Source organism: Loxodonta africana, chromosome 11 (genome assembly GCF_030014295.1).
Source record: "Loxodonta africana isolate mLoxAfr1 chromosome 11, mLoxAfr1.hap2, whole genome shotgun sequence".
Taxonomy (NCBI): domain Eukaryota; kingdom Metazoa; phylum Chordata; class Mammalia; order Proboscidea; family Elephantidae; genus Loxodonta; species Loxodonta africana.
Window position 1 is genome coordinate 44,263,604 of NC_087352.1, and position 22,917 is coordinate 44,286,520.

Here is a 22,917-nt window from a genome sequence, read left to right on the forward strand (position 1 = left end):
ACCAGCAGTGTATGAGAGTTCCAATCTCTCCGCAGCCTCTCCAACATTTATTATTTTGTGTTTTTTGGATTAATGCCAGCCTTGTTGGAGTGACATGGAATCTCATCGCAGTTTTAATTTGCATTTCTCTAATGGCTAATGATCGAGAGCATTTTCTCATGTATCTGTTAGCTGCCTGAATATCTTCTTTAGTGAAGTGCACGTTCATATCCTTTGCCCACTTCTTGATTGGGTTCTTTGTCTTTTTGTGATTGAGTTTTAACAGAATCATATAGATTTTAGAGATCAGACACTGGTCAGAGATGTCATAGCTGAAAATTTTTTCCCAATCTGTAGGTGGTCTTTTTACTCTTTTGGTGAAGTCTTTAGATGAGCGTAGGTGTTTGATTTTTAGGAGCTCCCAGTCATCTGGTTTCTCTTTGTCATTTTTTTGTAATGTTTTGTATTCTGTTTATGCCTTGTATTAGGGCTCCTAATGCGGGATGATTTTTTTCCTTCGAAAGCCATGGAGTGACTGAGCATGCACTGTGGTAACAGAAGGAGCCAGAACCAATAACTCATCTCAGAGTATAAAATAACCGGAAAAGAGGAAATGGAACTTCCCCTGAACCTTTTCAGGTCTTCCCCGCCAACAGCTGAGTCGCAGTGCGCCTGCGCCCAGCCTGGCTTCCGCCCGACCTGGAGCAGGCTTCAAGGCCATCTCCCCGCCTCCTGACTGCAGGAACTGTGGACAAGACGCGAGGCAGCTGGAGACCAGTGCGCGCGCTGATGACGAAGACGGAAGCGCTCACGCCCAGAGGCGGGACAAGAGCCCGGAGGGGCTCGGGTTTGCGGAAGTTTTGTGAGGAGGGTCTGGCGGCCTGTGGAGTGCTGTGTTGTTTCGGATAAAGTTCCGGAAGAGAAGTTGCAGCTCAGGGTCCCGGAGCCACCATCCTCTCTACGTTTGGGGCGAGACGGGGCACGATTCGACGTTGCTTCTGTTGGTCCTTCTCACCTCTAGTTCCTCCCTGAGGAACCGCCTAGCGTCTCCGCCATGGCATCCACTTCAGTCAACCTCCAGGTATCCTTACTCTTCTCCCGCTCCCTCAAAGATCCAGAGTAGAGGGGAGGTGCGAGAAGTGGGGTGCCGGCGGAGAGGAGGGGGAGAAATGGCCGCGCCCCGGCTGCTGGCCGGGGAAGGCGGGGCCGGGCGCGGTCGCAGGTGGGAGTGGGCACTCTCCCGGGGAAGAGGCACTTCCGGGCCGCGCTTGGGGTCTGCGCAGCCCACGGGCTTTGTGGGTTTTGGGTTTTTGTAACCAGCCACGTTTACACAGGGGTGGGCAGAGTTCCGTACAAGAGGCGAAGACTCCCCAATTAATAGAATTGAGCGAGAAAAGAGTGTAATTTTTACAAAGCACTCCTCTGGGGCATTTGAAAATAGTGTGATCATAGGCTTGTCTTCATTTCTCAAGCTGATATAACAAAGCCTCGCTTTTCGGGCTGTCAGGTCATAAGAAATACGGGAACAGCCCTGGAATCTGAGGCTGGAGCCAGATATTCATTGAGCATATATGTTTAATTGCGCTATCTTATAGCTCCGAAAATGTAGAATATGTAAGATCAGAGAGCATTCTTCAATTCCTGTGTCTGCACCGACCCCTTCCTCCTCCCACCAAACTACACTGAGCATAGTGCTTCATACATAAATCATAGAATCCTAAGATTTTAGATTTAAGCTTTAGCCCCTTGTGGAACTGAATTCATTGAGAATATGAATTTATAAAGCAGTGTCTCCCATTCCCAGAATGGATCTGGGGCTCCAGTGGGGTTTAGAGAGTGACTTACTCTCGAGGATCCCCAGTCCACGAGGTCAGTTTGGGGCAAAAGAATAAGTATGGAATTCCTACATAGTTCACCAAACAGGCAAGATAATGGAGGGCCTCCTTAACACAGAATAGTTGATCCTGAAGAAAGACCACTCAGAGGGGACCCACCTAAATAGATCAGAACTTTACAAAAAAAATAGAGGTGACATCTTGGTTGGCACTTTTATCTTGAAAATTGGACTAAGATATAATGAAAATAAGTGTTTTATGTCTAACAAAATATAATTGCAACTATGGTTAATTTTCTACAATAAGGGATAAGTGGGGTGTTGATTTGTTGATCTTTTCCAACAAGACTATTGAATTAAGATACAGTGATCTTCACTTTCTAGTCCGTTCGGAAAGGAAGTTGTTTTGGTTAGTGGTGCAGCAGCTTCCCAATAAACCTTCAGAGGCAGAAAAAGCGCTTGGTCCCTAGAGGTACCTCTGAGCATGAAAAGGGTTAAACAATGGAGTACTGTGATCAGGTTTTTGTCTTAGAAAAACTTGACTAGTAGGAAGCCTGGAAGCAGGGAGGCCAGTTAGGAGGCAGGGTTCTATGAAATGGGATACAGTGAGGGTCCACGTTAGAGTGGTGTCTATTAGAATAAAGAGGAAAGGATTGATAAGAGAAAGATGTAAGAGGGGGACTAGTAAGGCATGGATCTGCATTTAGAAAGCGAGGGAAAAGGAGGAGTCTGGGCTTTCTCCTGAATTTCTGGATTGGATATCTGAGTGGGTAGGAGTTGGTTTGGGGAATACAGAAGGGGCATACTTGAGGCTGGGGTGGAGATTGGGGAGCAAAATAAGTTCAGCTCTAAACTTGATAAATTTGAAATGCCTGTGGGGACATTCAAGTGGAAATGTCCAGTGAGCAATAGGATATGTGTGTGTGGAACTAGGGAGTGAGGGCTGAGCTGGAATTACTCGAATATAAATGCTGGCACGCAGGAAATTTGTCTTGAGGTTGCTTTTATGTAAAACGGACACAACAGTTTCCAACATGATTCACTTCTGACAGCTTATGTTTTGATTTTAATGGTATTCTTTTGCTTCTCTTTGACAGAAAGCCATAGACCTTGCTAGCAGAGCCACACAAGAGGACAAAGCTGGGAACTATGAGGAAGCCCTTCATCTCTATCAACATGCTGTGCAGTATTTTCTCCATGTAGTTAAATGTACGCAGTTTATTTTTTATTTAAAAACACTAAAACGAGTATTCTATTTCATTTAATAAAAATTGCAATATAATGCCAGAAAATTCTAAACCATCCGTATGAAAAATTCCCCACTTTGCAGTGACTTTTAAATATTGTACTGAGACTTGGCTAACAGATGTGCACAATGATGGCAGTTATTACTTTGTGCACCTAACCATCTTAAAATGTCAGTCAATGGAGATCATTTTTTATTTTACTGATAATGCACCCAAATTATATAATCTCAACTTAACTCATTTTCTTAGCATCTGTTTGAGAATATTCTGTTTTAAAAATAGGTTGGCAGACATTTTATTTGTGTATGTTACAAATACGTAGTGCACGTATACCGCGTGCCAGGCACTGGGGATGAAACAGTGAAGAAAAATTGGATAACAACCCCTGCCCTCACGGATGTTAAACCTAATGCCAGACCTGTGAGTTGAGAGCTGTATGCGTTAAAAAGGAAACCCTGGTAGTGTAGCGGTTAAGTGCTATAGCTGCTAACCAAAAGATCGGCAGTTCAAATCTACCAGGTCCTCCTTGGAAAGTCTCTGGGGCAGTTCTACTCTGTCCAGTAGGGTTGCTGTGAGTTAGAATTGACTCAACAGCAATGGGTTGGATTTTTGGTTTTTGGTTTATGTGTTAAAAAAGGACATCTTGCTAGTAAACTTAAAGTTATTAAAAAAAAAAAAAAATTGGCAATTAGATTGTTTAAGATTTCTTTTGAGGTGTTGTGTCAAAGCTAAACTAAAATGAATCATAACAGGTAAGTTGTGGATTTGCAAAGGTACATGGGTCTAGTCCAATGCACTGCACTCACTGTGAAGACCTCTTCTGAAAATAGCCTCGCAGAGGCCTTTATAAAGTGAAGTTACTGTATTGGTGGTATATATAACATGTGGGATTTCTTTCACTTTTTATACTCTCTGGAATAAAACTTAGGTAGACGTTAACGGAGATGATTAATATTGCTTTATTTATATTTGTCTTTCTTAATTGGTTTTGTGTGAGACAAGCAGTTTTCATCTGTATGCACTGAATGTGAGAGAAGAGTTTGAAATGTACAGACTATTAATTTCTTCCTATTATTTTACACCAACTTAAAATGTCCTATTGTCTTGCTGAGATCATGTTCTCTTACCCACTGTTGGCCTCTGGCCCTGCTCAGGAAGGGAGCAGAAAAGAGTTGATAATCACTGTTTATGCTGAACTAGAGGTGATCTTTATTCTCTCTTTCCCCCAAAATATTTTCCTTGTTTAGAAAGTATCTCTCTTCAGAGTTTAAACCTTTCCTGTGTAGACTACCAATGGAAAAAATCTCTCTCATTTCCCTTCAATAGATGAAGCCCAGGGTGATAAAGCCAAGCAGAGTATCAGGGCAAAGTGTACAGAATATCTTGATAGAGCAGAAGAACTGAAGGAGTACCTGAAAAAGAAAGAGAAAAAACCACAGAAGCCAGTGAAAGAGGGACAGCCCAGTCCATCTGAGGAGAAGGGGTATGTATTTTAGAGTGTTGGATTTTATTGTCTCTTAATTTTTAATTTGTGAAATTTCCTTTGCTGAAACCAGATATTGGTAATTATGGATGGCCCAACGGCCAATCTGACCAGCTTCCTGTTTTTGTAAAAATAAAGTTTTATTGGAACACAGCTTCACCCAGTCATTTACCTATTGTCTGTGGCAGCTTTTTGCAATAAAATGGCGAAGTTGAGTAGTTGCAACGGATACCATTTTGCCCACAAAGCTTAGAATATTTACTATCAGGTCATTTAAAGAAAAAGTTTGCTGATATCCAGCTTAAGCCAGCCTCTTAGGATGATACGGTTCAAATAGTTTTCTGTGATGTTTGCTAGTAGAAGGGGAAAACATGTACCCCCTGGCCATTATGTAATTAAAACAAAGCAAACCAAACCTATTGCCTGCAGCGACCCTATAGGACAGAGTAGAACTACCCCATAGAGTTTCCATGGAGCCAGCTGGTAGATTTGAACTGCCGACCTTTTGGTTAGCAGCCGAGCTCATACCCACTGTGCCACGAGGGGTCCCATTATGTAATTTTGAAGTTAAAATTAATGGTAGTAATCTGTGAATTAATCCTTTGACTAGTGGGGCTCTTAGTGAATACTATCCACATGGACAATATGAAGAACAATCATAAAAATTTGGGCTATCTTATATAAAATTAGTGTAGATCAGCATTAGAGTTGCAACAAACATAATTTATAAACATCGAAACCCATTTTTGGAATATCTCCTTAGGTGGGGGATATATCACTTACAGATGCAGAATTTAGTTATTCAACAGCTAATGTATGCATGCCAAATTCTGTGCTAAGCAGAAGGTGCAAATTCTAACCAGAGTCTCTCTGAGTGTTATTAATTGGTACCAGAGTGTTTCCAGATGACAAACTCAAGAATGAGCATCTGGACTGGGGTTACCTGGCCCTGTTGAGTTTGAAAGCAGAGAGGTTCTGGCTAGCTTTAGGGAATATGGTACTTCTAGTTCACAGTATGCAGGGGCCCGAGTTACCTAGGTAATCCCCTCTGATCACCAGGAGTGAAGTGCTTTGAGAGCTTTGTGGTGGCTACCATAGACCATATATTGAAGCACATGAAGAATGTAAGACCCAGAGTCGACCGGCTGCTTCAAACTAGCTAGGAGAGTTTGCAAATTACAAGCTCAAGGTTTTATATTCTCTGTTCAGGATGTGATCTGGGCCTGAGGAGCTTTGGTGACACCTGAGAATGTTTGTCTTCTGCAGGCATAGCTCTGACGACAAAAATCAGACCACAGTCTGACTTCGTGGTTTATTGAATTTCAACATAGGTTGAACTTGACCAGGTTTCTTATGTGAAAGTTAGGGCATTTATTAGAAGACTGGCATCCAAACTTGGACTTAAAATATTGAGAAGAATTCAGTTGACCGAGCACCCAGAACCCCATCTCTCCCTGCAGCGCCCTTTCCAGCAGAAACACGGTCTCTTCCTCTTGAAGACCCTGTAATGACTTCCCCTGAGATGACCAGCCATCCTATAGCAGGAATGCACTTTGGCTAATTTAAACAAAAAGCCATTTATTACAGGGTATTACTTTTTTTTTTTTTATTACTTACAGAATTTTTGGGCTAAAGAGTCAAGCCTGGATTCCATGTAGCTAGGAGAAAGCCCAGCCATGCCAGGTTTGTTTAAGTAGCTATTCCGCTGCTGCCAACTCCCCTCCCAAGCACTGATGCTGGGGAGCCACCGATAGGACCTCTGCTGCAGCTTCCTCAGCCAAACCAGTGCGTCACCAGATATTATCTGGTGTGCAGCCCCCACTTCATTTTGCTCGAATTTTCCTTCTAAGTAGTGCATACCTGTGTCTTTGTGGTGGAACTTAGGCCTCATGTGGAACCCTAGCTGCAAGGGAGCCTAGGAATGACAGTTTTTATAAGAATAAGCCTTTACAAGAAAACACGGTTGGCAGTATTTGCTTCCCCATAATCCCACCATTCTAAGATTACTAAAACTGTCCCATTTTGAGATAAAATCTGTCATGCTTTTTATCCACCTTTATATTTTATATGAAAAAATGGTGTGATACCATAGTTTATTACTTTTTCACTCCACATTGTATCATGAATATCTTCCCAGGAAGGTATTTATACAACATTTATAAAGGCTGTAATATATTCGATCATATGCTAATCCCTGTAATTGAATATACGTTATTTCTGTTTTTCCTTGTTGTGAACAGTGCTGCCATGGTTATCTTTGTAGTCATACCCTTGAGCTCATTTTAAATTATTTTCTCAGGATAAGTTTCTAGATAATGAAGTTCCTGGATTGATCTTTGTTTTTTGGGCTCCGTTCATATTTATCAGGAAGCTTCATCCATCTAAACCTCTAAACTAAGGTTGTAGACCTTTGTACCTTAGATAATAAGTATTCAGGTTTTTTCCTCAGAGTTGTAGCTTCTTGTTCTAATTCATATTTTCCTGTTCTTGTTTTTTTTTTTGTTGTTGTTATTGTTTATGATTCCCTGTAATTTTAAATCTTTAGTGGATTGAGATGTAGGGCTTGTGTTTATATATTAATACATACGTATGTATGCATGTCGTGGGAATGTGGAGCTGGTACCTGACTTTATTCTGATCTTTTTCTCCCTGTCCTGTTTATAACTCTCTATTGATAATGTGCCTGCTTACCATTTTATTTAATGTATTCCTAAAAATAGTAAAATAAGCATAACTTTTAATGTGAGTGTCTTATTTTGCTATTTAAATTCTAAATGTTTCAGGTTAATCTTTTCTTCGTCTTTACCTTATTTTGCTAGCAATGAGTGATCATTTGAATATATCAAATTCTTTTTATTAGGAATGACAGTGATGGGGAAGGAGAATCTGATGATCCTGAAAAAAAGAAACTGCAGAACCAGCTTCAAGGTTGCTTTAGATCTTATTTTTAAATTAATATCTTATTGAAAAGACTCATAGTGAATTGCTTATTTGACTTATACATATGCTTTTGGTCCCCAACCATCACATGCTGGCTGTGTTGACAGGACTTTCCATAGAGTTTGTAGGGTCTCTAATTTTTTTTTTTTTTTTTCCTTTCATGTACTAAAAATGTTGTTTGGTTTTACATCTCCCTTAAAAAGGCTTTCAGTCAGCTTGTTGTCTTTAGTTTTGTCTTATTTGCCCCCTCTTACAGAAGGTAGCCTTTATACTATCAGCACACTATAAAATCTGTTGGTGTGTTTATAACCAGCTGTCAAGACAGGATGAATTAGGGTTTCCACTTGGCTGTTGTTACTGTTACTGTTGCTGTAGCTTATTCATCGATGGTTTATTTCATGTTTCCTCCCTGCTCTTTCAGTGTTCCATGTACTTTTCTCCCTTTAAGTTCTCCATCTTTACCTTCCATACCTACAGAAGCCCTTTTGTTCTAGCAGAATGGCATAATGGAAAGGGCAAGATTTTAGCTCCATTCAGATCTGGGTCTGGATCCACTCCAGGACCCACTTCTTAAAAGCTGTCGAATCTTAGACAAGTTACTTACCCTCTCAGAGTCTGAGTCCACATCTCCAAAATGGAAATTAATAACATTTTTCATTCAGGACTATTCAGAGATTGATGACCATGTAAAATTGGCTAATGTTATATCTGACATATTCTGGGGGGTCAGTAAATGGTAGCTCTTATGTATCTGAAAAAGGCAGGTATTTAATTGCTGGCTTCTTTAACTGCTGTGGTTTGATTGTTCTTTGGTATGTTAATTGATGATTTTTTCAAGTCAAATTTTATGCTCAATCATCAGTAATATCTATTTTGTTCATTTGAATCTTAACAAATAGAATGCACAACTGGGAAGGATTTCTGTTATATCAGCTCAGCCAAGTTTGGCCAGGCCTTGACCTCTGCTCTACTGGTCTCTTCATTTTGGTGATGATTTGTGTTTCATCAACCCCACTGGGCTGTATAGGAGAATACAGTAATTAGAATACTATAATAAGGATCATATTCTAAAGTTAGTAAAGATAGAAAGTATTTTTATATACCAAGAACTGCAATGATGGATATAGTCCAAGGGCAGAACTTTGAGCTTGCACTTCTGTATCTGCTGCCAGAGCAGGCCCGGCAGACACTACGTTCTCAGTAAGTGTTTGTTGGGTGACCCAGTGGCCTGTGAGAAGTGACATTATTTCAGTTGTAATGCAAAAAGCCATTTTCTGTCTTTGTTCTTTTGGTTCTGGTTTTGTTCCTTACTCTCTTCACTCTCCACATTAAGAATTGGAGTTTGTATCATTAATTTTGAAAACGATAGATTTTAGTATAGGATTTTTCTTTAAATTCCCTATCAGTTATGAGCAGAACCAGAGATACAGAGAAATGCAAACACTTAAAACATTTAAGTGAGGAATTTATTTGGAATTTCAGGATGAAGATGGAATACGAAAGGAGTCCTCACCTCTCATATCCGAGAGTCCTTTTTGTCCATCTTTTAATTTAATGGTTTGTTGATGGATTTCACGGTGTAATATCCTCTTTTTTTTTGGATTTTTCTTATTTTTTCCTGAAACAGTATTTTAAATCTTTAACTTCTGGTTTAGGTTATGACATTAAGTGTAGTATTTGATTGTTAAAATTAAAAACGGGGTTTATGATTTGAGTTTTCTATTAGTTTACTTTGGAAACACTGGTGGCATGGTTGCTAAGTGCTATGGCTGCTAACCAAAAGGTCAGCAGTTCAAATCCACCAGGCACTCCTTGGAAGCTCTGTGGAGCAGTTCTGCTCTGTCCTATAGGGTTGCTATGAATCAGAATCGACTCAATGGCAGCAGGTTTGGTTTTTTTTTATTAGTTTATTTTGGTATTCAGTAATTTTTTTTTTTTTTTTAGGTAATAGTATAATCAAATGTAAATTTATATAATTGGAAGTACTGGCAAAGTGTTTTAATTCTATTTTCCAACAGCCCCTCCTTTTTAGAATCTTACATACCGTTAAGCCATGTCTTGTAATTCATGTTGCTATTGTTGTTATTGTTGGGTGCGGTTGAGTCAGTTCTGATTCCTGGTGACCCCATGGGACAGACTAGAACTGCCCATAAGATTTTCTGAGCTGTGATCTTCACAGAAGCAGATTGCCAGGTCTTTCTCCCACAGAGTCACTGGGCGGGTTCGAACTGCGAACCTTTTGCTTTGCAGCAGAGCACTTAGCCAATAGGCCACCAGGGCTCCTTGTAGTTAATATTATTAGCATTTAAATAACCTTTTATCGTTAAACATTACAAAGTCACCTTTTAAATTTAAGGAGAGAAGTATTAGTTAAATGTGAAGGTAAATTCATAGCAAAAAATCTTGAGTTAACTAGATGATGCTCATATATAAGGTAAATTTACTTTGATTTAACTGACCCAAAATCCTGTTGTATGATGTGAATGTTTTTTCATGTGGGGTTGGTAATCTGAATGGAACATAGAAAAAAGGGAATTGACTTTTTTCTTACCTTATACTTAGTCTGAACTCATAGAATGCTAAAAAATGTGGTTTCATTTCATTTGAACCTACTGACTAAAGATTTTCATAATTTTGTGACATACATTGCAGATTATAACTAGTCTTAGAATAATAAATGATCTTTCCTAACAGGAGGAAGTGGTATATAAAAATAATTTGTGCAAATGGTGCAAGTGCAGTGTGCAAGCGGTGGTATTTTGTTACATTAAAATGGCTGTACTTCTTCTTAGAACATGCTGGTTAGTAGTTTGTAGTTGAGCAGCTTCCATGCACTGGAAAACTAGGAAGGCTTTGATAAGTCTGTTGAAGAGCCAAATAGAAAGTTTAGCAAATCTCTGGGAAGTTTTGCAGATCAACTAGGATATGCCTTTTCTCTCTTCTCTTGCCCCCACCTCTTATCTCCCTTCCCCTCTCCTCTCTTCTGTCTTCAGTTGAGCGTATTTTCTTTTTGTGGTTAAGAAGGGCATTAAATCACCTTTTCTCTTGGTGAAAAGGAGGAACAGTGGGTCAACCTCATTCAATGAGTTCTTTTGATACTCCAGAATCACTGTGTTCAAGTATTATAGGTACTTTGTGTAATGTTTGATGCTTTTTCTTGCACTCTAGTACTCAATGTTACTTCAGCCTCACACTAGCCCACCTAAGAAGGTTGAGCAGATGGTATTCTCTTCATTTCACAAATTAGGAAGCTGAGATAGAGAGGTTAAGTGACTTCCCCTGGGTTGTCTGGTTGCCCCTCCCAGGCTTCTGACTCTTACTTACAACTGCTTCCTCATCACACTATTTCATTAAATTCTTTAACACAAAAAGCTTTTCCAAGCAATTTTATAATGCATTTCTTTAGCATCATCATTTCAAGTTATCTTGTAAAGTTGATAAAATAGTCTTTAATTTAAAGATGGCATGCTTTTTTGTAGGCGCCATTGTTATGGAGCGACCAAATGTGAAGTGGAGCGATGTTGCTGGTCTTGAAGGAGCCAAAGAAGCCCTTAAGGAGGCTGTGATACTGCCTATTAAATTCCCACATCTTTTTACGGGTGAGATGACTATTAAATACTTTTGTCTGATGATTTTTGAAGGACATGTTGATGACTAATGTCAAGCATTGTGAATTCTTGTCTGCCACATCTTGGGTTATTACTTCAAATTCTGATTGTTAATAAGGAGAGAATACATCTTTACACAAAGATGTTTGTTCCTATTTAAAATACATAAATAATGTAGAACAAGCTGAATGTCTACCAGTAGGGGCTAGGGCAGTTCAGTTCACCATCACGCAGTAGAATGCTATGTGAACATGAAAAATTATGGTGTAGATCTATATTATAATTTACTGACATGGAAGAATGTCCATGCTATATTAAGATCAAAAAGCAAGTTGTAAAATATGTATAGTATGATCCCATTTTGTTATGGAAGTGCATGTGCTGAGAGGTAACTATAGATGGATGGACATGAAAATGTTAATGTATGTCTAGGAGATAAGAGTATGTGATTTTTACCTTTTCTATGGAGGGAATTTTTTTCTTCTGAATTTGTACAATGGACATGTATTAGTTTTTTGAAAGTCTTTCCCGTTTTTCAAAGAGGAGTCAGAATGGTTGATGAGTTTCGGGTGAAGTGTTTGTCCTCTAGTAGCAGAGGGACAGCTGGTTCTTCCTGTTTGGAGAATGCTGCTGCCCCCTAACTGCGGGGAGTTGGCGTGAGAGTCCCAGCAGTGAGTGAGTGATGTGTCGTCCTCCTTGTGACTGGTAGCCTGTGTCTGTGATAGGGCTCTCCCTGCCAGCTAACAGAGAAGCAGAGGTTTTTCCTTTTGAAAACAAGCTGGTTTGTGTAGAGAGCAAGTCTGTGATGTTGGCCTCAAAGCGAACAGGTCCAGACAGTGCTGTCGCATAGGGCAGTGATGGGGAGCACAGAACCTGTGGGTCAGCATTGTCCACCAGCTTCCCCTACGACTTACAGCCCAACTGCAGGAATGTGAAACAAAGTGTAAAAGTGGGCATCATAATTCTATAAAGGTACAAGAATACTACTGAACTCATTTTGTGTTGTATTACATATGTGTTTCCCAATGAGAGTCATTTATGTGTCATTTTCATGGACTTTGCCATATATGTGTAGCATTTTTTTTCAAATATCTTTCTTTAAGTCACTTCTTAAACTTTTTGTTAAAGTATAGCATAAGTACACAGAGATGTGCACAAACCTCTAAGTGTTCAGTGTAGCACATCGTCACATAGTAAACACCCCTGTGTAATCATCACCCAGATTGAGAAATGGCACTTCACCATCACCCAAAGCCCCCTTCTGCATCTTTCAATCCCTGCCCACCTTCCTCCCAGAGGTGACCACTCTCTCTGGACTTCTTACACCATAGGTTATTTTGCCTGTCTTTGAACTTTTAAGTCATTTCACTCATTTCTCTCAATACTTTGATCTTAAAAGACTGCCTTGTATCTACTATAAAATTAAAAATGAGTGTTTTTCTAGTACACATTAAAAAGATGACTATTTAATAATTATTTAAATGGTAAAATTTATATACCACCTAAAAGCGCTTAATATGCCACCTGTGGTGTATCTGCCACACTTAGGTGAACGCTGATTTATAATCGCATCCGTTTAAGTTAGGAAAATATATTCAAGTAAAAGTTGAGGCTTTCATAACAATAAATCTAGCAATATTTCGTTTTGCCATTAGTCATTAGTATTTTATCCTTTTGCCAATACTATGTACCCACCCACAGTTTGCAGGTAGTGATCTTTTAAATGCGTGCTTGATACTATCAGCCATAACCTAGCCCAGTTCATTTTAGCCAGTATTATCATTTCTCATTTGAAAAATTGAGACTTGATTGCTGATTATATTTTGGTAAAGCTAGGATGTGAGGTGGTCCGCTTACCATTACCTCTCATTTGAATAAGAGGTAATCTACCTGTGCTTCATTGTGGAATCAAGAACTGACTGGAACTCAATTTTTGCAAGTCATCCAAACTGTGTTGCATTTATTCCTGCAAAAATCAAACGTATAAAATATTTACAGTTGTTCTTTCCTGAGGGTATAGTTTATCCTACAACATGGTGGTGTGGAGCAGTACACATAGGAGATGAGCAGAATGGGCCTTGTGACCGAACTGTTTTCCTTGACTACTCTGTCAGCTCAGAGTGGTTGGAGGTCCTTTTGTCTGCATAGTTCATTGTCTGCATTGTGATTTCCGTACATACTGGTTGAATGAATGAGCAAGCAAGCAAGCAAGCAATTGAACTTCCTGTTAGAAGGATTATATCTACCTAAGCACAATTTTGACAAAGTGTTCTCTAGAAACAGCAAATAAAATACATTTAAGACATGCCTACCTTAGAGTGATTGATCTTTAAAGTAGTTCTTATTCTTACTGATAGCATTGGGGTAAAAACCTCTTCAGGTCTATGTAACTGAAATTCTCAGTCTTAAAAATCTGATGTTATTTTTATAATGTACCATTTTAGGCAAGAGAACACCTTGGAGGGGCATCCTGTTATTTGGGCCACCTGGCACGGGAAAATCCTATTTAGCCAAAGCTGTAGCAACAGAAGCAAACAACTCAACCTTTTTTTCGGTGTCTTCCTCTGACCTTGTTTCTAAGTGGTTAGGTGAAAGTGAAAAGTAAGTAGTAAATTGATTTTTTTTTGCGGGGGGGTCTCGTAGTTACTTGTATGAAATATTATTGTTCAGAAATTAGAGAGATACTTAAGAGTTACAGCATGAAGGTGAAAGATAATTTTAAAGTTTCTTTTTTTTTTAATACAGTTTTTAAATATTTAAACAGCCAGGCACTGAGGTAATAGTTTTCTTACATCATATATAGACATTCAGAGAGGTGACATATGTATTCATACCTCTGTCAGATCAGATCCTAGTTTGAAATTTATTTCATAGAGAAAAGATAACATACATGTGTAACTTGACAAGGTGTAAAGTGGATTAACCAGTATGGCATTCTTATTTTCTGTACCTGAAGAATGATCGGTGTTTTAATCCGTGGAGCGCCTGTACTATTGGCATATTATGTTGTTTTAGTCTTTATTTTTTTTTAGCTACCTTTTAGAAATTGAAACTTTTTTTTAATTTCCAGGCTTGTTAAGAACTTATTCCAACTTGCCAGAGAGAACAAACCTTCCATCATCTTCATTGATGAAATTGACTCTCTCTGCGGTTCAAGAAGTGAAAATGAAAGTGAAGCCGCACGCAGAATTAAGACAGAGTTCCTAGTTCAAATGCAAGGTAATATTATTGATTTTTTTTAAGTTTCTATTTATTTTATAACCAGTATTATAGCAATAATGGAAAAATAATGCAAGGAGAATCTCTTCGTTTTAACAGACTCAGCTGCTTCAGTATGCTCTGTTTCATTCTAATTGTCCTCCAGGTGCACGCATGGTTTTTACCCAGCTGTAATCACCTTGTAGGACTCACTGGTATAAATAGTAAGATGAATAACATATTCACTTATAACATACTAGGAACAATTTCAGTAAAAGTGATATGTAGGTTTCCAGTGAAACCTTTCAAGAAATATTTTGAAAAGAATATTGAGTATTTGTCTATAAATCTAGGAGATTTCAATCTTGGAAATATTTTTACCTATTTTAGTAATATAATATTCTTTTAAGTATAGTTTTTTCAAGATGAGACTACTTTAATATTAAAAGCACCACAGTTCTTAATAGGAGAACCCTGGTGGTGCAGTGGTTAAGAGCTTAGGCTGCCAACCAAAAGGTCGGCAGTTCGAATCCACCCGCCACTCCTTGGAAACCCTGTGGGGCAGTTCTACTGTATCCTGTAGGGCTGCTTATGAGTTGGAATTGATTCAACAGCAATGAGTTCGGTTTGGTAGTCTTAATAGGACATACAGACAAGGTTTAAAGAATACTAAAGTGGCCAACTACTTAAAACGCTACGTATCTTGATGCAGGAGTTGGTGTGGACAATGATGGAATTTTGGTCCTCGGAGCTACAAATATACCCTGGGTTCTGGATTCTGCCATTAGGCGAAGGTATGATGACACAGTAAATATCTTACTCCTGACTATAGATGTAACAAGAAAATGATAATTCCCATTGTGTCTAATGAGGAGGTATTCTGATAACTTTTCAGGATATTTTTAATGGGCCTTGCCTTGCTGACCTCCACCTGGGGGAAGAAAGACAGGCATTTTTTGTCTGCTTGCTATATTGAAGAAACGCGATGTGCACATACTGGAATATTTCCCATTGGCAAATACATTACCTAATGCTTACCCTGTCCTATAGGGTTGCTATGAGTTGGAATCTACTCGACAGCAACTGGTTTGGTTTTTTGGCTTAATGCTTACCTTGGTCCCAGGGCAGCACAAAGGGTTTATGCTCTACTACTAACATAAAAGCTGGTGGTTGGAACCCATCCCATAGCACCACAGAAGAAAGGCCTGGTGATCTTCCTCCATAAAGATTACAGCCAAGAAAACCCTGTGGACTCAGTTTTACTCTAAAATACATGGAGTTGCCACGAGTTGGAATCGATTAGATGGCAGTGAATTTGGTTTTTTTGGTTGGCTCACCTTAACAGACACCGATACTGCAGAAATTTACAAATATAGTTAGATGTTTCAGTGAAAAGCCTTCATATGCAATTTTAGCAAAATGACAATTACATACCTCAAAGTAAGATAACCAAGATATGTATTTAGTTAAAAATTTCATCTTTGATTTTTAAATTTAACATGAATCTTCAACTCTAGAAAGGTGTATAGACTCTCCACTCTTCACTTCATCACAGTTGCCTGTTCCTTTCATTAATTTTGCATGGCAAAAATTAGCGCTTCGGTTTTTGCCACTTGTATCCCATTACTTGATGGTTTCCCAGCAGGCTAGATTACCATCCCATATGAAGGAAGAAATACACTGTGTATTTTTGAAAAATGTCCTAATTCTGAGTCCAGCTGTAGAGATGATGGGAACTTTAAATTCTTCTCACAGGAAGTTACCTAGAGAAAAAGAGTCTGAACAGACCACTGAAATTGTCCCTCATTGCTTCCTCCCTATTTCCAAATACTGAAATTCTAAGAAGGCCAGCAAAATTATTAATAAAATACACATAACAGACCATTGTGATCCTAATGGTTTTCATTGACTGATTTTCAGAAGGAGATTGCCAGGCCTTTCTTCCTAGCCTGTCTTAGTCTGGAAGCTCTGCTGTTCAGCATCATAGCAACACGCAGGCCTCCACCGACAGATGGATGATAGCTGCCCATGAGGTGCATTGGCTGGGAATCCAACCTGGCTGTCCTGTGTGGAAGGCAAGAATTCTACTGCTGAACCACCAATACTTCTAACTTTACGTAGTTGAGAATACTTAAATATCTTGTTTCTTTTTGGAAATATCCTAATTTTCAAACAAAGTTAAAGATGCATATATACATTAATATGTATATTAATATCCTTGATGTATTTTATATTTCATTTTCAGGTTTGAGAAACGAATTTATATTCCTTTGCCTGAAGCCCATGCACGAGCAGCAATGTTTAAACTGCACTTGGGGACCACTCAGAACAGCCTAACGGAAACAGACTTCCGAGACCTTGGAAAGAAAACCGATGGTTATTCAGGGGCAGATATTAGTATCATTGTGCGAGATGCACTTATGCAGCCTGTTAGAAAAGTGCAGTCCGCCACTCATTTTAAAAAGGTAAAGTCGCCCCAGACAACCTGCTAACTCAGGACAGAAACCACTCCCGAAGCCCACTTGTCAGACAAAGATTAGACAAGCTTATATAACAAACGATAACACATGTGAGGACCGTGCTTCCTAATTCAGTCAGATATACGAGACCAAACGGGAAACTCCTGCCCTAAAGCAAGCTGAGAAGGCAGGAGTCCCCAGGAGAACTGCACAGATGGACACGGGGAACAGGGCGGGGAGAGAGAGTGCTGTCACATTGTGGGGATTGCAATCAATATGTGTATACGTTTTTGAATAAGAAACTAACTTTGCCGTAAACTTCCACCAGAAGCATGATAAAAAGAAAAAAGGTAAGTAACTTCCGTCCGCCCTCTCACGTATGTTGTTAAAAGCAAGTTTCGAGACCGTCCCTGGTTTCTCTTCAAAGGGTTTTGGAGCAGTTTCAGTTTGGGTAGTAGTTCAGTAAGTGGGCTGTGTAATAGGAATATTTCTTTTTCATTGAAAATAAGTTCTCAAACAAAATTTAGTTTATTAATAGACATTATTAGTAGTCTTAAAATGTTTTAAAGTTTTCTCTGGAACGATTTTTGAAGCATCTCTGTATTAATATTTTACTTAAGTGTAGAAACAAATACATCATTCTGAAGCTGCTTTTGATATAACTAGAACATCCTTGATGGGAATCTGGTGCATCTACGGCTCACTAACACAGTGACAATAATAACAGCTCACGTTCTGTATGCTGAGCAAGTAATCCAAGAAGCTGGACTATGTGAAGAAGAACAAGGCATCAGGATTGGAGGAAGACTCATTAACAACCTGCATTACGCAGATGATACAGCCTTGCTTGCTGAGTGAAGAGGACTTGAAGCACTTACTGATGAAGATCAAAGACCACAGCCTTCGGGATGGATTACACCTCAACATAAAGAAAACAAAAATCCTCAAAATTGGACCAGTAAGCAACATCATCATGATAAACGGAGGAAAGAATGAAGTTGTCAAGGATTTCGTTTTACGTAAATCCACGAACAACACCCATGGAGGCAGCAGTCAGGAAATCAAACGACACATTGCATTGGGCAAATCTGCTGCAAGAGATCGCTTTGAAGTGTTAAAAAGCAAAGATGTCCCCTTAAGGACTAAGGTGCAACTGACCCAAGCCGTGGTGTTTTCACTTGCCTTACATGCATGTGAAAGCTGAACAGTGAATAAAGAAAACCGAAGAAGAACTGATGCTCTTGAATTACAGTGTCAGTGAAGAATATTGACTATACCATGGACTGCCAGAAGAACGAACAAACCTGTCTTGGAAGAAGTATAACCAGAATGCACGTTAGAAGCAAGGATGCGAGAATTCATGTCACATACTTTGGTCATATTATCAGGAGGGACCAGTCCCTGGAGAAGGACATCATGCTTGGTAAAATGAGAGGGTCAGTCAAAAAGAGGAAGACCCTCAATGAGATGGATTGACACAGCAGCTGCAACAATGAGCTCAAACATAAACCACAATTAGGAGGATGGTGCAGGACCAGGCTTTGTTTCCTGCTGGTGTGCATCGGATCGCTGTGAGTTAGAATTGACCCGACAGCACCTAACAATAATAACTGAACAGTGTTCTTTAAATGTTTAAAGCAAGAATGTTTAGTTCTCCACACCTTCATCATTCCTAAGGTATTTAAAGTTGATCATTATAAAACAAATATTAAAAGTGACATGTGTAGCAATCTAAACATTTTATGTGACTGTATGTCACAAAGGAGCCCTGGTGGTACAGTGGTTAGGCGCTCAGCACCTAATCAAAAGGTTGATGGTTTGAACATTGCCAGCTGCTCCCCGGGAGAAAGATGTGGCCGTCTGCCTCCATAAAGATTGATAGCCTTGGAGACTCTGGGGGGCAGTCCTCCTTGTGTCCTGTAGGGTCGCTAAGAGTCAGAATCACCTCAGCGGCAGTGGGTTTGTTTGGTTTGGTACGTCACAGAGGCTCTTTTTCTGGCTAATGTTACAAATTTTTATTTTAATTCAGTTACGGCGAATCATAAAATGGCACTGAAATTGCATTTAGCATTTAATTTTGCACTTATATTTGAAGGCGTTTTTGTCGAAAGAAATAAAAGGACTCAGTAATTTCAGGCTAGAGCTTCCGTATATCACAGAAGTGTTTCAGCTGTGGAAAATAGAGAAAGTTAAGAGAATTTTCGATGTGTATTTTTGGTCTCTTAAGTTTATTACTACATAATAAGCATTAGAGAAAAGAGAAGTCTTAGCCACAGGTAACTGTTTCTTCCTTTTTTGTTTTTAAACTCATTTTTTGTCTGTGAACATATGAGCAATTTAGGAAATTTCAAAACTGTAGGAAAGCATCAATGTAAAAGTGAAAATCAACCAAAATCCATCCCGTCACCTAGAGATCACCACTTTTTGTTGTAAATTCCTTTCTATTTCTAGAAGTAAACATGTTAACAAAATATAAGATTTGAATGTATTTTCAGCTTTCGTGAGGAATGGCTTAAATCTTAGTTTATGATTCACATAAACATTTCAGGTTATCATTTATTCCAGGTTCGGGGACCTTCACGGGCTGATCCTAACAACATAGTAGATGATCTGCTAACACCCTGTTCTCCAGGTGACCCTGGTGCCGTTGAAATGACGTGGATGGATGTCCCTGGCGATAAACTTCTGGAGCCAGTTGTTTCCATGGTTTGAAATTTTGTTTTCCTTTAAGAAAAAATTTAAAGCATTGTATTTTGTAATTTCTCAAATGAAGATAAAATTTTTTTTTTTCCACTTAATCTTTGCAGATTAGCTGGAAAATGTTAGTATGATCAGGCTTGTTTATTTAATCCGATACGCTCACTTGGAAACCCTGGTGGTGTAGTGGCTAAGTGCTATGGCTGCTAACCAAAAAGTCAGCAGATCGAATCCACCAGGTGTTCCTTGGAAACTCTATGGGGCAGTTCTACTCTGTCCTATAAGGTCGCTGTGAGTCAGAATCAACTTGATGGCAACAGGTTTGGCTTTTTTTATATATATATATTCACTTACAAAAAAATTGTAAGGGTGGGTTGAACTTAAGGTATAAAAATAATTACATTTAAAATATATTTTGGTCTTTGAGGAAATTTTAATATTAAGTGAAAAAACTATTTTTCAAAAACATAGGTTTTCTATAGACCTTCTGTTTTATTTCTGGTAGTAAAACTTGAAATTTGAATGAAGTATTATCCAAAAATGCTCATATACATTACATAACTCATTGTTATGACGTAACTAAAAAGCAGGATTGGAGGAGTTTTTTTTTTCTCCCCCCTTGTGATCTCAGAGTTTCTTAAATACTCAGTAACCTTTATAGGTAGTCCCTGACTTAGGATGGGGTTCCATTCCAACAACTCTGTTGTAAGTTGGTTCTGACATAAGTCGAATACTTAACATCTTTTTTTTTTATTGTCATTATTATTGCCTTTTATTATCAGTATCTTTATAAATACAGTAGTGTTTTGAACAGTAAATCATAAAACTGAACATCTGCAGGTGAACATCTGAGAAGGATACTTTAAGCAAATCATGCACTGCAACATATTACTAACAGTAGGACACACACACACAAAATGGTCACAAGTGGGATTCACCATAACTCGAACATGTCTTCAGGGACTACGTGTATATGTGTATCATACCCAAAACCAGACCCGTTGCTATCAAGTCAACTCCAACTCATATATAATAGTATTCATAAATGGTGTTTTTCACTTTTACTTCTCAAGGCTCCATTAGAAAGTTCAAGCAATGCACTACTTTAAAAATACTTGAAATTCTGAGCCACAGAATTTTTATTACAAAAAGTTAGAGTTTTGGTTTATATTGAAATAGTTAAAACAATTTACAGTAGTATACTTTACTAAGTAGTATATTGTAAGGGAGGTTATGGTTATAAAAGTTACATTTAATATGCTTATGTTTTTTCTTGTTGATGAACACTCTCAATTTTTAAAATTTTCTGCCTCGGTTACTTATTTTCAAAGAACTTCAAGGCAGGATTAACAATTTCCAGAGGAGACATTTGTATATGATATATATGTAGGCGTATACATGTAGGTATATACGCATGTATATGTATACAGAGATATGAATACGTGAATATGCATGTGTAGATACATAAATAGATAAATTTTGTCTGCTAATTAACCATAGGAGCCCTGGTGGCACAGTGGTCAAGAGCTTGGCTGCTAATCAGAAGGTCGGCAGCTTGGATCCATCAGGCACTCCTTGGAAACCCTGTGGGGCAGTTCTGCTCTGTCCTGTAGGGTCACTGTAAGTCAGTCAGAATCAACTCCATGGCAGTGGGTTTAATTAACCATTAATGGTTATCTGAGAGGTTAATCAGAAACCGTTATTTATTTCAACCCTTGATAAATTATTTTTAAAAGTTTTTGTGCTTTTTCCACCTTTGAAGAATTTGCTGTAACGAAGGGTGGTCCTTTTGATCCTTAACCTTTCACGTACTGTTTCACAGGAGATGCAGCCTAGAAGTTGATTTTTTTTTCTTAATGAATCCCTGATATTAGTATATTTTCTTTCTTTTATGGTTTAATTTTAACTAGTTAAAAAATCAGGTTAATTGATTTTGATAAAATGATATTCTGTGTGTAAAACCAGACCAAACCTGCTGTCATTGAGTCAATTCCAACTAACAGCAAACCTATAGAACAGAATAAGACTGCCCCATAGGGTTTCCAAGGAGTGGCTGGTGGATTCAAACTGCTGACCTTTTGGTTAGCAACCTGAACTGTTAACCACTATGCCACCAGGGCTCATTCTGCATATAAGTACAGGTAAATGACTATATACCTTTTGAATTGCAGTTGCTTGGAACACTGGCATTTGTTTAAAAAAAAACAGAAAAGGTCAGAAAATAGATTGTGAACATATTTTTGAGGGCCTTCTTAATCGTTAGGCTAAGAGGATTATGCTTCTGGTTTTGATCAAGACAAAGGGAGGAATTGAAAGTTTCTATGCAATTCAATGTCATAATCAGTGATGTCCTTAGAAAGAATGTTATTGTTGTCACGTGCCATTGAATCGATTCCAACTCATAGCAACCCTTTGTGACAGAGTAGAACTGCCCCATAGGATTTTCTAAGCTGTAATCTTTATGGGAGCAGATCACCAGGTCTCTCTTGCAAAGCTGCTGGGTGGGTTTGAACCACCGACCTTGTGGTTAGCATAGCAGCCAAGCACTTAACTGCTGAGCCACCAGGGCACCTTTAGAAAGAATAAGAGTTTATTGTCCATAATTTATGGCACATGGCAAAAGTTCATATTTAACCTTAGGTTAAAAGAAGTAGTAATCATTATAATAATGTAACTTTTATTTTACCAAATCTGTTACTAATACTTTCCTCCTTCCCTTTTTTCCCTGACAGTCGGATATGTTACGGTCGCTATCAAACACAAAACCCACGGTAAATGAACATGATTTGTTGAAATTAAAGAAGTTTACAGAAGATTTTGGCCAAGAAGGCTAAGCCAAAGACAAGGAAGAGGTTTACCATACATAGTCTTTCCTAGATATTTTTGCCTTTCTTGGATGGCATTCAGATTATTTCCAATTTTAAAACTCTCTCTTGCCACAGGGATATATAGATCTCACTTCACAGTTCCCTTAAGTTTTATACTGTACTTTTCCTCCATTACCTATTAAATGCTCCTGTTAACAAAAATTATAAAATAATGCGTTATAAAGAAATGAGTGCTATATGAATGGCAAATAATAGAAATTACCCAGTAAAAAAGCAGATTAAAATTGATAGATTAATATTTGCAATTTTTATGAATGGTGGTCTTTGCAAAGAGTGCTTTTTTTTTTTTTTTAACCAAAGTGAAATAAGGCCTATTTTATATTTTGGGGAAAAATCTTTAACATCATTCTTATTATCAAAGTCAAATTTATTTACTATTAAAAATGATAGAATCTTTACTCTCAGGGATGGGCGATATATGATAAAACCACAAAGAGCACCGTGATTGGGTTTGAAGAATTTTGAATTGTGTTACAGCCAGTACTCTTAATTTCTGATAGGTTGACTTTTTTCTCCATGTGGATTTAAGTATTTTCTTTAAAACCAGCAAGCTTTTGTATTTAACTAAATGCCTTTCACTGTGC

General features: G+C 38.4%; 1 protein-coding gene across 1 annotated transcript; it reads left to right on the plus strand.

The window, feature by feature from the left end:
• The first annotated feature begins 779 nt into the window (after window positions 1-779).
• On the plus strand, window positions 780-22,624 carry VPS4B (vacuolar protein sorting 4 homolog B). The gene is made up of 11 exons (XM_003406267.4): window positions 780-1,060; window positions 2,911-3,022; window positions 4,387-4,543; window positions 7,404-7,471; window positions 10,963-11,082; window positions 13,536-13,692; window positions 14,162-14,310; window positions 15,002-15,083; window positions 16,535-16,754; window positions 19,314-19,454; window positions 22,178-22,624. The coding sequence occupies exons 1-11, from the start codon at window positions 1,034-1,036 to the stop codon at window positions 22,277-22,279; spliced, it is 1,335 nt and encodes a 444-aa protein (XP_003406315.1). The 5' UTR covers window positions 780-1,033; the 3' UTR covers window positions 22,280-22,624.
• Window positions 22,625-22,917: the final 293 nt, after the last annotated feature.